A 16,168-nucleotide genomic window follows, 5' to 3' on the forward strand; every position below is an offset into this window, starting at 1 on the left:
AGTGCACCAAAATTAAACACTTTAGTCTCAATAAAACTACATGAATGTAGCGTCAAAGACTCAAGGCTAAAATGAGTGTATCTTATGTATTTTCCTATCAAACATGTAATAAATATAAGTGATTTGACAAAATGAAACACCCATGCCTAGAAATAGCATATAGGAAAATATTCAATTTACACTCACTTTCTTTTCCATACATATCTAGCTTTTTTCATTTTATTTTTATCTTTATTTTTCATCACATCTATCACTTTATCTCTCTCTTTTTTCTGTATTTCTCTCTCTTCCTTCCACCTCATACCATCTCATTTTTGGGTTTACATTTATCAGGTTCATAGCATACATAAGAGTGTTTCTTTCAAATGGAACTTGTTAGTTGTAGTGACCATATAGACATGGACGCTCAAACCTTTATCCTACATACTATCTAGATTCAATAATTAGTAAATCTAAACGTAAGTACGGTGATCCAAAATATAAACGAATTAATCTTAATTAATTTCACTCTATTTAATGGGTATTCGTTCTAAAATATCCTTTAATTAATTTAGATTTTATTTTTAACAACCTTATATTATTGCGATATGAATCATATGACTTTCAAAATAGAGAAAGTATTCTCATCTGAAACAAGTTCTCCTAAAATTGAAGTATTTCATCAGTAAGCATGAAAGGTAGTTTAGGAAATGAAGTTCATTTTTTAAACGAGATAAAAAAATGAGGTTTATTTTTCAAATAACTTTTTTCTATAAAAATAAACATCTAGAATGGAAAATTATAAGTTGTCCCAAACATGTTTTAACCAACATTTTTAATGAGTGTGAATTAGTTTGTTTTTACTTGTAATCAAATCTACAGGGAGTACAAAGCAATGTTCTAGTTCGATTTCATACGAGGTATACTAGCAAGTGACTCTCTCTAATCTTATTTGAGGAATTTTTTTGGAAACTTGTAATCATAATTAATTTCACCAAGCAACCAAGTGAATGACTTTATAACTGAGGAGAGCATACTCATTGTAGCGAAACAAAAAGTGCTTTCTATTAGTTATATGACTTTATTTTAATGAGACCTACCATCATTCTTTCTCACTTTTCCTAAGGAGAAATGTAGGCATAAGAAAGGTCTTGTGCGGGCGCGTCAGCACCTAACAGAAACAAATTAACTTTAGGGAGAAAAATGATAAAATAGCTCTTTTTTATTAAGTAATGATCCATTTTATGTTGCAAAATTAGTAGTAAACTAGTTTACGTCTGGCTTCTACTTTCTAAAACCTTATCCATAAAAATAGCTTTGGGCTTTTAATAGCCTCTACAAATATCATCCACAACTACAACAGACATTACCAAAAAAGTGAAAAAAGGATAAAAACCATGCAAGTATTTCTATTATATCATTTCTAATCAGCATTCATGTCAACACAATAGCTCCCATGTTGGCTAAAACAAGATAGTCACTTGAAGATGAAATAGATACTTCGTATCAACACAAAAAAACTGATATACTTCACTTCTATTGTGAGCTAGACTAAAAGTGTTTCTGTTAGTATGCTCTTCGCATTACTTCACCTACTAGTACTATACAAAATCTACCATTTTGGCCCCAAATTCTGATCACGACCCATATTGTAGCTTAGTCTCATGTTACTAATCTATTTGTCAGTGGCATATTTCTCACTCAAAATTTCATAAGCTCGTGATATAACTTTCACTGAGTCTATGTTAGCTCAATTTGAGACACAGCAAAAACCAAAGCTACTTACAAGAATCACCCACCCCAAAGTAATGATTCTCATAAATTGTCTGATGGTGTGAGGTGAGGTGAGCAATCTTCAAGCTATTAAAAATATTATAAATACATTAAATTATGTTTCTTCGTTTATTGTTAAAAAATTGACCGAAGTACAATTATTATTAGATGGCCTGGAGAGAGATTGACACGTGCATGAATTAAGTAGGACAGAAGTAGGAATTATAAGGTTGATTTGTTGGTTGAAAAAAAAAGGAAAGAAGAGGGTGTAAGTTCAAATTCTTCCACTAGCAAAAATTAACGAATTAACAAATAACATTTGTCATAAAAAAAATGACAGAAGTATAATCACAGAGCACACGTACACGATAGGAGCAGTTAACTGCGCCTCCATCTGCTAATCAAAGGCTAATTTAAAGCAAGAATGACCAAAAAATATAAATTAAAGCTCCAGCCAGCATCTTCACTAGTGTTAGCAAGCATTAATGAGAATCATAACGAGCATTATAAACAGATCACCATACTTTGATTATCATTAAGAAAACCTTATTATAATATGCCATGTCTAGAGAAATTATCCTCAGACCAAACAAATACAGACGTTTATTCCTCAAACTTAATGATAATTCAGAAATAGAGGGGGGCAAAAAGCTAACAATCTCTACATAAGAATGTTCCACAGCAATGTCATCATTATTAATTATCATGTACAATTAGGCAGACAGCCGGATCATCCAGTCTTTACCATAATCCAGCTACTACATTCCAAAACTAACTTCCTTATCGGTGACCTTGTATGACCACATGTAAAGAAGTTCGGGGATAATTCTCAACTCCTCAACCCTACTGATTTGCCTGCAAAAAATGAGTAGAATGAGAGATTGTGTATACCTGCAACTAAAATTGTTGTTTTCAAAAGAAAACCACATTATAAGCAATCCGCATAGTCAGTACTCTGTTTCTTACTTTCTTACCACCAATCTTTTTCTTGATATTTCAAGGCCCTCCACAGCAAACTATATTTAAAAAGATACTAAAAAAAAACATGTGCCCACCCATCAGGAGCCTCATTGCTAAGGTGTGAACAAATGGATTGGTGCAGTCAACTTTTGAAGCTTTGATATGCTAATTCGTGTTAAAATAGATTTAGAAAAGGAATAAAAAGTATGTTGGGTTCAAACCAATAGCAGTTAGGTCATAGGTGGCAATTCAAAGTGAAGCTACTAAATAAAAATCAGATCACCTAATTTAGAATAGCTCCATCACTCAATTCTAACCTATGACTATAAATCTCAAATTTTTCCTTCTTGTGTACTTACAAAATCAAATTGTTCCACCGAACATCTTTTGAAGTATAATCCCAAGACAGTTTGCACAGTAGTAGTAGACAGTGTAGGTTCCTCCACCTAATCACCCAATGTCTAACAACACAATCTATGTCACCCCTGAAGTTAGCTTCCAAAACCAATCTAATACAACCTTTGAAAAGGATCCTCCAAGGCTCCAACCAATAAGAGGTAAGAGTATGAGCATGTATATGGTTCATTTAGTGCATGATTTGGCCAAGGGGTGCAATAGTTAACAATAAAATATCACTATAGAAAGTTCCCATCTAGATAATACCTGTGAATACAAGAAGGTTCCGAAGATGGCAATAGCAGCTCCTAGAGCATTAATAGGCTGAACTGGTGTGTGGAAGATAATGATTGAAGAAACTATAACAGATATACGTTTCATGGTGTTTCCAATGCTAAATGTTAAGGGAGAGATCTCATCCAGAGACATGTATGACACTTGATTGTAAAGATGATAAAATATGCTCTGAGCTGCCACCCACCTGTTGCGCACAAGTAGCAGCCATATGTTTAATCATAAGACAAAGAAATGCAGAAGATTTTCATAACCACACGTGAAAGGACAAGAATATTAGATAACTCAAAATCAAAAACAAAAGAACTCAGGTCAATTTCCTGTTTGAAAATCCAAACCCATAAATCAGGTTTCACACCAGCTTCACAGTCAGCAGCATATGTGTATGTGAAGGTGAGAACTCTTAATTATTGTGAGAAATGAAAACATTGGATTACAATATTAGACTGAAATTAACTCTTAATTGCATATTTAATTTCCAATCTCACACGATCTTTGATTAAAAAGGAAAAAATCACGTGAGATTTATAATTAAATAAACAATTTGAACTGAAAATTTAAAATCAAATGTTTATAATGGAATGTTTGCATTTCTCAAAATAACCAAGAACAATTAAGATTAAAAACAAAAATCATGATACTTTTAAGTAGCTTTTAATGTTGATCATCTATGTCTAGTTATACGGAAAAAGATTTGCTCTATTTTCTAATAACTACATAGCAACTCCATAAACAATCCAAACCACCTCCACCTTTATCTTCTCCTGCTCTGAAATAGTGTACAACAACAACAACGCCTTATCCTACTAGGTGGGGTTGGCTACATGGATCAACTTCCGCCATAATGTTCTATCAAGTACCATACTTCTATCCAAATCATTAAGTTCGAGATCCTTCTTGATAACCTCTCTTATAGTCTTTTTGGGTCTTCCTCTGCCTCGAATTGTTTGTCTTCTCTCCATCTGGTCTACTCTCCTCACTACAGAGTCTACCGGTCTTCTCTCTACATGCCCAAACCACCTAAGTCTATTTTCCACCATCTTCTCTACAATAGGCGCTACTCCAACTCTCTCTCTAATAGCTCTGTTTCTAATTTTATCCTGTCGAGTCTTACCACACATCCACCGCAACATCCTCATCTCCGCTACACCTACTTTAGTCTCATGTTGGCTCTTGACCGCCCAACATTCTGTTCCGTACAAAATCGCCGGTCTTACCGCAGTCCGATAAAATTTTCCCTTTAGCTTGATCGGTACCTTTGCATCACATAACACCCCCGATGTTTTTCTCCATTTCATCCATCCTGCTTGAATGTGATGATTCACATCCCCTTCAATTTCTCCATCATCCTATATTACAGACCCAAGATATTTAAACCTGTGACTTGAGGGATAATATGGTCTCCTATTTTCACCTCTGAGTTAGATACCCTCCTACTTTTGTTGAACTTACATTCCATATACTCCTATTTGCTTCTGCTTAGGCGAAAACCATGTGTTTCTAGAACTCGTTTTCAAGTTTCCAACCTCTCATTCAACTCCTCCCTCGACTCTCCAAGGAGGACTATGTCATCTGCAAATAGCATGCATCTCGACGCTATCTCTTGGATTTGTTCCGTGAGGACATCCAGAATTAAGGTAAGAAGGTAGGGACTAAGGGTTGACCCTTCCAACATCCAATAAATTTGAATTTCTGAAAAGGACAAAAGACGTGGACAATACTTGTCGGAAAAAAAATATTATGAATTTATCACAATTTCATGTCACCTTTACAGAAACATAGCATGGATAACATCAGATAGAGTAGACAATTTGTAATTACCATATAATTTGGGGTCCAATTTGAGAGAGTGCTGTTTGCCATCCAGCTGCCCACATCTGTGGTCCCTCCACAGCAATCGCAAATGGTGTGAGAATTACAAGGGACAACATAGATAAACAACCATAGTAATTCATTCCACTAATATCCTTTCCCTTCATGCCCTTTTTCGAATAGATATTACGGAGTACGAATGCCAAATTCGATATCATAGCCCCCATAAAACCTGAAAAATATAATAAAATAGTAATGAAATCAAAATCAGGAGAGGGTGTGAAGAACTCCTATGCAGAAAAGATGAAACATAACCTCTGCTAATGGCATAAACACCCAAGAATCTTATATAAAAGTAAATCATCCATTCCGTTGGATGCTCAACACAAGCATGAACACATAATAATTAAATAAATGTATAAATAGAATTCCAGTAATAATCACTTTGCTTGTGGAGGAAGGGGAAGGAGATTGTAACATTGCCTTAATCAATAACTTGCCATCAAATTATCTTCTCTCAGGTCAAATTTTTTAGTTCAAGTTAGATTATCTTCTCATAACCAACTTTTATACTATGCTCAACAACAAAATACAAAATAGAGCAGAATTGGGTAACAAATCATTTTTTCATTAGAAAGGCAACTTCTTTACCAATCATATTGAAATTGAGCTCAGTCACAGCTGCAAGAGCACATCCACCGATAATTGGAATCAAAGACAGGTAGACTGGCACCGGGAAATCCTCGCCCAGTAGTCTGGAAACCATTACACTGAAAGCAGGCTCAGCACTCTTAATGATATGGGTGAATGATACGGCAACTTTTGACATGCTAACAGTTGCCGCTACATGTCCTATTGTATGTAGAACAGCAACCTGCGGTGAAAAACAGCAAACACTAAGGTCACAATCCATATCAAGATGTTAATAAACAAATTGAAAAGCCAAAACGATTCAAGTTCTTAATTGAATTGCGGTCACAGACACGGTCTAGGTTTCATCAGGATCCTTGATATTGCGGCGAATTGCAGCCACAAAGGCCCCAAAAGCCTTGACATTGCGGCCAAAATCACAGTCACAAACAATTTTCAAAAACCTTTCCAAAACTTAAATTTCCATCGTTAAAAAAAAAAAAATCTCTCTTGTAAACCTCCTCCCAATTCATCAACATAGTTTAAATGAATTAAATTTTCTCTTCTCTCTTTTTCATGAAATCGTCAAGCTTCTCTGAAGTCAAACCACACACATATATATATCAAGACATGGGACAAAATAGTTCTTAAAAAAATGTTTTCCCCAGAACAAGTACACGTAAATTATAACAAATGAACAAACAAAAAAGCATACTTTCATTTTCTCCTATCAAATTTATCCTGAGAAAACAAACAAAAGTGAGTCACTTACAGGGAACAAATTCTTCCAGAACTGAAGATCAGTCTTAGGAGGCTCAACTATCTTGGTGGCCCAACAGAACAACATTATGAGAGAGCCACATGCAAGGGAGAGAGTTGAGGTAAGCCAAGGGTATGGGAATGCATTCAGCACCTTCTTGTTATAAATGTTGAACACCACATTCAGTGCCCACCATGTTGCAAAGTATATCCCAATCTTCACCTTCTTAGCAGCCTCTGATGGAGCCCCAGCCCCTCCAACCTTTGATCTATCAGCCTCATAAGCTTCACATGTCACGAAATCAGCACGCTCACGCCTCACCAGAGACCCAACGAAATCTCCAAAACCAACACGAGAAAGGTGCAGTGGCTTTTGCACTGACACCAATGATCTTAGAGAGTTTTTTTCCTTTGAAGAAGGTGAAACAAGGGAACATGACTGAACTGGGGTTGAAGGTGAACACTTTTTACGCAGGAAAAGATCAGAACCTCTGATCGATATGACGGGTTGTTTCACGGTGCAAATCATGCTGTGTGACCACTGATGAAACGATGAAAAAAATATTTAAAAACTAACGATAAAATCTAAACTTTCTGACGAGAACCTTAATGGGTTGTTAAATAATTGATGGGAGAATACAAAAACAAGAGAAGAAAGTAGGGATCCCGTGCGAATGTGTCAGTGTCAGAGCCGTGATACAAACTCTCACGGACTGAGCACTATTTTTTTTTATGTGATTTAAGAATGTCGTTGTGATGATTCGGCTCAATGTGAATGTGATGCCCCTCTGAGATCCTCAGATGTTTAGTTTAGTGCAAATCGAAGTTACTGCTGCAGAATCCGAAAAATTTACTAGGTTGTTATCTTAATTTAGAAAAGATCAAGCATAAAAATAGAAAAGATATGGTAAACTTTTTAAGGATCGATGACTGGGAATCTGATTTGGGAAATGGTGAGATGGAGGTTACATTGGATTAAGATTTTAAATAATTTTAAAAGATTTTTTTTTATATAAAAAAAGGTCGGTGGTATTAAATTAAAATTTTTAAATAATATAAATAAGTTTTTTTTATTTAAGTAAGACTTAAAAGATTTTTAAGAAGAATAATAAAATTTGGTGGTATTTAGTTAGAATTTTTTATAAATTATAAAAAAAATACATAAATTTTGATGAATTATTTTTTAAAAAGTATTTTGATGAATTATATTTTTTTAGTATAAAATATCTATAAAATAATCTCACTTAAATCCTTAAGAAAGATTGTTAGACTTTTTGTTCTATTAGTTATCATATTTCCTTTTTTCTCATCACTATTTAATATTTTTTAAGATATGTGTCATATATTTCTCCTATTTGGAATAAAAAAATATCAAACATATTTCTTCTTTATGCATTTTTTTCCTTTGTTTTCTAAATTAAATTAATATTTGTCTTATATGTTAAGACTAATTATGTTTTTCCTTACATTGATTATATCTCAACTCAATATTTTCATGACCTTAATTTCGTTATTCATGTAATTTAATAATTCTCTTACAAATTTTATCACTAAGGTTTAGGTAACTTAAATATAAAGTGAAATATTGTATTTTACTAGATGAACCTTAGTTGAATGGATGCATTGAAAATTGTTTTTGTTTTAACTTTCAAGAAAGCTCATAATTGGTGGTCATCTCCACTATAAATAGAGAAGATAATTAGTGGATAAACACAACACATGAATAAAGTGTGTGAGAAGAGAGATTCTAAAACAAGTCATTTGTTGAGATAAAAGTATCTTTATGTGACAGTGTTATCATTTCTTATAACCATTGAATGAGGTAATCGGATATCTAGACATGCACTATTTGAGGTGAGTTATAATCTTATAATCATTTTTTTATAGTTAGATTGTTCCGTGAATATAAGTAAAAAGTATTGTACCACATTAAATTTTTGTGTTTATTATTATTTTTCCTGTAGTGTAATTTTTGTTATATTCTCACCATCCTTTGTGAGATGGATAATTTTGTTTGTGGAAGGTTGATTACCCAACACTCGCCAAAGTGAGAATATTAGATCGATAATTTGTGGTGATCTTTAGATTCCATAATTTGATTTTTAATTTCAAATTACTAAAGTTTACATTTTAAAATTGTCACAAATTATTAATTTATTATTCTCCATCTCACATACAATCATGAAAAGGATTAAGAATAACCGTTTTCAAAATTGAAAGACTAATTTTTTAAAAAAAAAAAAAAACTAAAAAAATTGGACTCCAAAATTAAGAGAGTAAAATAATAATTAAGTCTTTCTTTATATATTTCATATTATCATTATATTTAAAATTAATTCTCCTATTTTTTTTCTCTCAAAGTATCAAATAACATAAAATATTTATACAAGATTATCTTAACAAAAACGAGCAAAAATAGGATGAAATATAATAAGATAGTGAAGTTAAATAAAAAGGCATAGCATGAATTTTTGTTCAGTCTTAATATGCATTTAAAATAATGATAAAAAAATATCCATTTAATATCAACAGAATATTTAACAAGTTGTAACTAAATATGTATATTTTATTTTAAAAGTTCAAATTTAAAAAATATCTTTTTCTCTAAATACTACCGTATAACTTTTATATTATTATAAATTTCAAGCCATCATTTTTTATATTTAATTAAAAATAATAATTTTATATTACCAATCTATTAATCAATTAATCAATTTTTTTATAATTAACATAGATTGGTACATTTATAATTAACATAATCACAATCAATAATCAATTATAATTAACATAGATTATATATAACATATTAATTAATAATTCTAATAATAATTATTTGATAATTAAATTAATCAACCAATTATATAGTTTTTTACTAATCGATTATATATATGAGATTATGTAGGACAGTATAATAAATATTTTTATTTATTAATAAAATTGAATTATAATATATTATATGAATTAGAGTACGTAGGAAAACATAATTTATTTATTGGTAATTAAGTTACAGTGAATTAATAATAACAATAATAATAATAATAATAATTTATTTTATATATTTAAAATTGAAATAATATTAATATTAGAAGTAATCACTCAATTATATAACATTTTAGGCAATGATAAATTTGTTAATATTTGAATCATCCAATCAAATTATATATTTTTTACTAATCAATTAAATATTTTAGGTATTTATGATAAGATAGTTATTTACAGAAATAGAATAATAATTAAATAATGCCCTAATACAATTAGAATGAATAATAAAATATAATCTATTTACATAATAAAATAATATTTATTTTAATGAATAATGTGATTTAAAAATAATTTTGGAAGGAATGAATATGAAATTCATATGTGACATCTCCTAATAGAATTAAACTTTTTACTTTTATATAGATATTGTAGATAGATTTTACTATCTGTGATCTATCTTCTCCAAAAAAAAATATCTCTTTATCTATTTTCAAAATTTAAAATGATAGACAACAACTTAGTTCTTACAATCAAGTATTATTCATAAAATAAGTTTTTAATATAAAGAATGTTTATACACCAAAATTAATGACTATATTACTTTTTAAATGTATAAAATTAAATTAATTAGTAATATTATACAATATATATTCCATAACATTGTAGAAATAGTTTGAAATGGTTGACAAAATTTCATATGGTGACTATGATGTTGGAGTACTTAACCGACATGATATGATTAACTTATTGTACCACCCATTTTATTTTATGGTGTCAATACAATAAGAAACTAAAATTAAAAACTTAGAAATGTAAAGTGTAATTTTTAAAAAAATAGAAATGAAATTTATTTTGTCATTAACTTTATTTTTACGAGATCGGTGGTTGTAGTGGTGAATTGGACCCTATAATTTCATCTATCATTAGCTTTCGTGGAGTAGTGTCGATAAAAAATAGATGTTAAATTAGGTGGTGTTTGATTAGAAGATTTATTTTATTTTTAAAAAATATTTTTTATTTTTAAATTTTAAGATTTATAAAACATGCATCAAGAAAAAAAAAACTCTAAGGCGTAACCGCATTTTCACTTATTCATAAAAATTGAAAAAATGATTTATTATTTTCAGTTTTGTATATATTTTCAAAAATATTATAAATTTAAAGTAAACATATTTTTACTCTTATTTACTGTTTTCTTTAAAAATTGAAATAAAAAACATTCAAACCAAACACCACCTTATGGTTTTCTTATGGTGATTGCAAATCATTCATTTTGTCATTACCTTCATTTTGATGAGTTAAGTTGATTGTAATTGTAAATATACTAAACTCATATGGAACTTGAATAATCTAATTCATAAACAACAATAAATGAGTAGATGGAGAGAAAAAATAGTAAGGATTTTATGTTTGTTCAATCAACATAACCTACACTCAAAGGGAGACAAAATATGAAATTATATAATTTTGCACAAAGAACATATAAATAGTCTTATGTTATATACAAACATATCAAATCATTACTAACCAAGAATATTATCCTCTCAACTAACCCTAAGGGTCTTAATTATACAATCATTTACCGAATCCAATATATGCTTGAGCTTTTGATGGTAGACAAAGTCTTAGTCAACATATCAATCGGATTGACTGATGTGGCTATTTCTTTATGGAAAACAAATTACATACACTCATCTCAGATGATGAATTCACTCAGCATCATCGGTTGGATCTTTAGCTAAAGTCAATGCACTATGAATATCTCAATAAAAAATATGTATGTACATATTCAAATCCAAATCATGAATAAAATCTTATAATTCCTTTTTTTTTACAAGAAGATATTTAAGATTTTTTATTTAATACTCAGCTAATTTGGAGTTCCAGATTAGACTATATTAAAATAAAATAACACTTTTAGTTACGATTTTATATCCAAATTAAAGATCAAATAAGGTACCTTCTTTAATTCCTTTTGTTAAAGACATATACTTCACTTTTTTGGTAGACAAAACAAGAATAAGTTAAAGCATTGCTCTCCAACTAATAGCACATTCATAAATAATGAAGATAAAAAGCATGTTTGGGAAACTGAAAAATATATTAGAGGAATTATTTTAAAAAAAAAACCACTTTTGGGCTCTGGGCCTTGGCCCGACTTAATTGGATCTTGCACTATATGAAAGAGAGTTGGGTGGGTTAATCTAAACGAGTACATGGAGTGAACAATATTTTCCCTCCTCTAAGGTCCCAATTTTTCTTAAACCCTAAAACACTCTCACTGAAGCAGCTGCTGCAGAAGAGAATCCCGATTTTTCCAAAATGTCGATGTCGAAGAGTTCCAAGATGCTTCAGTACATCAACTACCGTATGCGTGTCACCATTCAGGACGGTCGTCAACTCGTCGGAAAATTCATGGCCTTCGACCGCCACATGAACCTCGTCCTCGGCGATTGCGAGGAGTTCCGCAAACTTCCTCCGGCCAAGGGCAAGAAACCAGCCGAAGGAGGCGACCGCGAGGACCGCCGCACGCTCGGCCTCGTCCTCCTCCGCGGCGAGGAGGTCATCTCCATGACCGTCGAGGGCCCTCCTCCGCCGGAAGAGTCCCGCTCCAAGGCAGTCGGCGCCGCCGCTCTCGCCGGCCCTGGTATTGGCCGAGCCGCCGGAAGAGGTATCCCGCCCGCTCCCGTCGTCCAGGCTCAGCCAGGCCTCGCCGGCCCTGTCCGCGGTATGGGCGGCCCCGCCCCTGGCATGATGCAGCCGCAGATCTCGCGCCCGCCGCAGCTCAACGCACCGCCGGTGTCTTATCCCGGCGGTGGACCGCCTGTGATGAGGCCTCCTGGGCAGATGCCAGGGCAATTCGCTCCTCCTCCTATGGCGAGGGGTCCGCCACCGCCAATGCCGCCTGGGCAATTTGCACCGCAGAGACCTGGTGGCCCTCCGCCACAGTTCCAAGTTCCGCCGCAGTTTGGACAGAGACCCATGGGGCCTCCCCCTCCTGGACAGATGGTGAGAGGACCTCCCGCTCCCCCTCGCCCCGGAATGCCGGCTCCACCACCACCTCGCCCTGGCATGCCACCGCCACCTGGAAGCGGTGTTCCGGTGTTTGGTCCTCCTCGACCTGGCATGCCCCCTCCGCCAAACCCTCCAAATCAACAGCAACAGTAATGGCAGAATTGATTGGTAGGTTTGTATTTGGTGTTTTGTTCAATCCTCTGTTTATGTGTTTGAGTGTGTTTGCAGAGTTGAGGGAGTCAGTGAGTGTATGTGTGTGAGTGTTTGAGTGTGCGTTTGTAAAATTGATTTTGAAGTTATTTATGTTTGAATGATTTTACTATAATAGCTAGTTTGATGTAAAATTTAGTTTAAATTTTTCAACATCAAAGTTTTAAATTGCTGCTGCCATCGCATTCCTTGATATTGTTGGAATTTGTGACAAGTGCTGCCACAATTTTGGCCATGTACATCTCAAATTAACCTTGACTTTGTGACTGAAATTTCAAAAGTTATTTTTTTATTACCTCTAGTCTGACAATGACCAAATTTGTATCTTTTCTAAAACCATGGTTGACAAGAGGCGGAATCAATTTGTTTACCATCCACTGAGCATCCAGACGCACATTCTATGTTTTATGTGTATCTTGCACTCTTCCTTTTTGTGTGAGAGATAGTGATGTCTAGAAGGAAACTTAAATGGTAAATTAGGATAAGATGAGATCGTGCATTTTGCAAGGAAAAACTAATTTTGTTATCATAAATCTCTCTGTTTTTATTTGTAAGGGTGTTGGAGCTGGGTGGCTATTAATAATACCAACTCAAATTTACGTTTGGGCGTGAAGCAAAATTTAACATCAATACCTTTTAGTCAAGTTTCTAGACTCATTAGGATACCTATCGATAATTTGACATGATTGTGACTTTCGAGTTGCAGAGTAAAAGTATAGCATGCTGTTTGCCATAAACGATTTTTGAATTTACCTTTTTGGTATACTGTTTTAAGAGAAGATATATATATATATATATATATATGTGTGTGTGTGTGTGTGTGTGTGTGTGTGTGTGTGTGTGTGTGTATTGTATGCGTGTATATACACATATGTTCCCACCCTTTTGAGCCTTTCCATCATCTTTATTTGAGGCCAGATAAGTGCCAAGCTGGCTTTCTTGGTGTTTTATTGTTGTTCCTGTTAGAAAATCATCAAGGAAATATAACTTCCCTACAAACTAGTATAAGCTATTTTCAAACTCTAACCAAGGAAATTAAATGCTAACTGATCCAAATGGTGGTAAGGCAAATGTGTTTTTCTTTCTGTTCCCTTTACCTTTGTAAAGGAGCATGCTTTAGCATAGTTGTCAATAGTGCCTAATAGTGTTGCTATCCTGTGCTCGCAAAGTGTAGCAGCTGGAGCATTTTACAAAAATTGAATAGCTCTGCAGTTAGTGTTATCAATGGTGGATGGCTGAAATCCAAATTTCTGCTACATAAACATGCCATTGTGCCCTATGGTGCCGCCATAGTGGGCTTCCCTTCACATTGTTGTCCATGGTGGTTGGCAAAAAAAAGAACCGCCATGCCATTCCACCATGGTGGCCTTGGTGCTGCCAAACACCCACCCTTTTCTGGGAACATATCCAGTATTTCTCAGCATTTTCTGGCCAGTTGTGACAGTTGGCCATCCCCAACATCTGCAGCCTCTGCTCTCCATCGTTTATGATCATCCCTGAGAATTCTGCGGCCATTTAATGCAAACCTGTTACTGTTTCCAGCGAAATGTGACCTTTGCTGCCTTGCTTTGTTCTGTTCATATGTTCTGTTTTAATCTTTTTATTCTAATTGGTTAGAATAACAGCCATCCCGCAGTTCAGCTATAGTATTTTCAGGGTCTTCCTCTCAGCCGATATTTGGGATTGACAACTATGTTCTTTAGAGAACTGCCTATTCTTAATGTTGGCAAACTCAAGAGTCTATGTAAAATTCATGCTATAGTCGTATATAAGAGTCTATTTTATAGTCTTGGAACATCCATTGACTTGATATGCGAACTGATAAGAGTTTGCTTCATAAAAAAACCTATCATAGATTCATAGTATCCAAAAATAATTTAATAGCATCACCATAATAAGCATTCATAGTTCTGACTTTTTTTTGCCATTGCCCTGAATATATGCTCTGTATCTCCACCCTAGATCAGTCCTATTTTCAAGAGTGTTCATCCTAGTTTCAGTAGCAACAGTGTTACTTGATTTGCATCATGGTAATGGATGAGCCATAAACTGTATGTTTCGTCAAAATGCTGTGTTTTAGGCAAAATAGATGTCACAGGACAGTAGATTTTCAGGCTCTTGGACTTGTGAATTTGTACATGTCTACCCAATGCTACCCACTAGGCTGCCTTTTGGTGAGAAATTACATGACTCAAGCTTGTGGACTGTCAGATTCCCTCATTAACTAGTGAATTTATGCACGGCTAATAAATTCTTCTAAAAGAACAATGTAACTCAACTGATTTTCTTGACTTGTGAGTTTGACAACCATTTCTATCATGTTCAAATTACTTTTCACTGAATCAATGTATCCATTACCGTTGACATCTTAATTGCTGTCCAATTTATATATTCATTTTATTTTAACTAAAGATTTAGCATGGTTGAGGACATTGCTTCTGTACCCAGAATTTTATATGTTAGTGGTCTATTGTCTAAAATATATGGTGATGATATGTGGTCTTCTATTTGATCTATGAAATATATATTTTCCTATTGTTTTTTGTGGTTATTGTCTCATTGCAGTCTCTATTTGTGTCCCATCCTTGTCTCATTCTATGACTTAATTTTAACTGCTCCAATATTATTTAGCTTCTTAACAAACATCATTTTTTGCAGTCCATATTAAACTTGACATAGTAGAATTATGTAAGATTCTTAACAAGGGATTTATATGGCTTTTCTCCATCATTTCCTGTGTATTCTGTCTCACTTGTGAAATCTTTTACCTTTGCCATTGTTGGACTGCATTCTTTTAGCACATACACTGATTATTGGAAAATTATTGTGGTTGCTCTTGATTGAGACTGACTGAATTCTGCTTGCATGTAGTAATAGAGAACTTCAAATTATTGTGGCAGGTTTCTTACTGGTAATCTGAAGATATGGACTCCAAGCTTCTTGCACGTAATTCAATATCCAGCTTGTACTTAGGAACTGATTGTTGCTTGTACAACCGTGAATCACTCTCTTCTTAGGGATTGTTTTTCTGATGTCTCGATGAGAATGTGTAATGTTAGAAGAACAACTTTATGTTTTGGAGGGAGTTATTCTACTAAAACCTGAGCATTAGACATATAAGTCGGCTGTGTAGATTTTCAGGGGAAAAATGCCGGATTGCATAGACAGCGTTCTGATTTGAGTGTAGGACAAGACCCCCCTATATCATTTGGGTTAATATTACATAATTATGACTTTGCTAATGTTTCTGGATCATTTTATTTTTTATTTATCTGCAGTTATTTGGGCTTTGTTTTTCTTAGTGTGTAATAACTACATTTATTTTGGAGACGCAAATGTACTAGGAAGATTAATCAGA

General features: G+C 33.5%; 2 protein-coding genes across 3 annotated transcripts; one reads left to right on the top strand and one right to left on the bottom strand.

The window, feature by feature from the left end:
* Window positions 1-2,281: 2,281 nt before the first annotated feature.
* Window positions 2,282-7,368, bottom strand: LOC100776233 (glucose-6-phosphate/phosphate translocator 1, chloroplastic). The gene is made up of 5 exons (XM_003544975.5): window positions 6,617-7,368; window positions 5,866-6,088; window positions 5,224-5,446; window positions 3,376-3,589; window positions 2,282-2,607 (listed from the first exon to the last, which is right to left on the bottom strand). The coding sequence occupies exons 1-5, from the start codon at window positions 7,130-7,132 to the stop codon at window positions 2,596-2,598; spliced, it is 1,188 nt and encodes a 395-aa protein (XP_003545023.1). The 5' UTR covers window positions 7,133-7,368; the 3' UTR covers window positions 2,282-2,595.
* Window positions 7,369-11,777: 4,409 nt separating this feature from the next.
* On the top strand, window positions 11,778-16,052 carry LOC100780500 (small nuclear ribonucleoprotein-associated protein B). 2 transcript variants are annotated; one of them, XM_003544983.5, is made up of 2 exons: window positions 11,778-12,768; window positions 15,711-16,052. In XM_003544983.5, exon 1 carries the CDS (start codon window positions 11,908-11,910, stop codon window positions 12,751-12,753), a length of 846 nt encoding a protein of 281 aa, XP_003545031.1. In that variant the 5' UTR covers window positions 11,778-11,907; the 3' UTR covers window positions 12,754-12,768; window positions 15,711-16,052. The 2 variants fall into 2 exon arrangements, with proteins under 2 accessions (XP_003545031.1, XP_040865128.1); XM_041009194.1 differs by having other exon boundaries at window positions 11,784-12,772.
* Window positions 16,053-16,168: the final 116 nt, after the last annotated feature.

The sequence above is a fragment of the Glycine max genome, chromosome 14 (assembly GCF_000004515.6).
Source record: "Glycine max cultivar Williams 82 chromosome 14, Glycine_max_v4.0, whole genome shotgun sequence".
Lineage (NCBI taxonomy): Eukaryota > Viridiplantae > Streptophyta > Magnoliopsida > Fabales > Fabaceae > Glycine > Glycine max.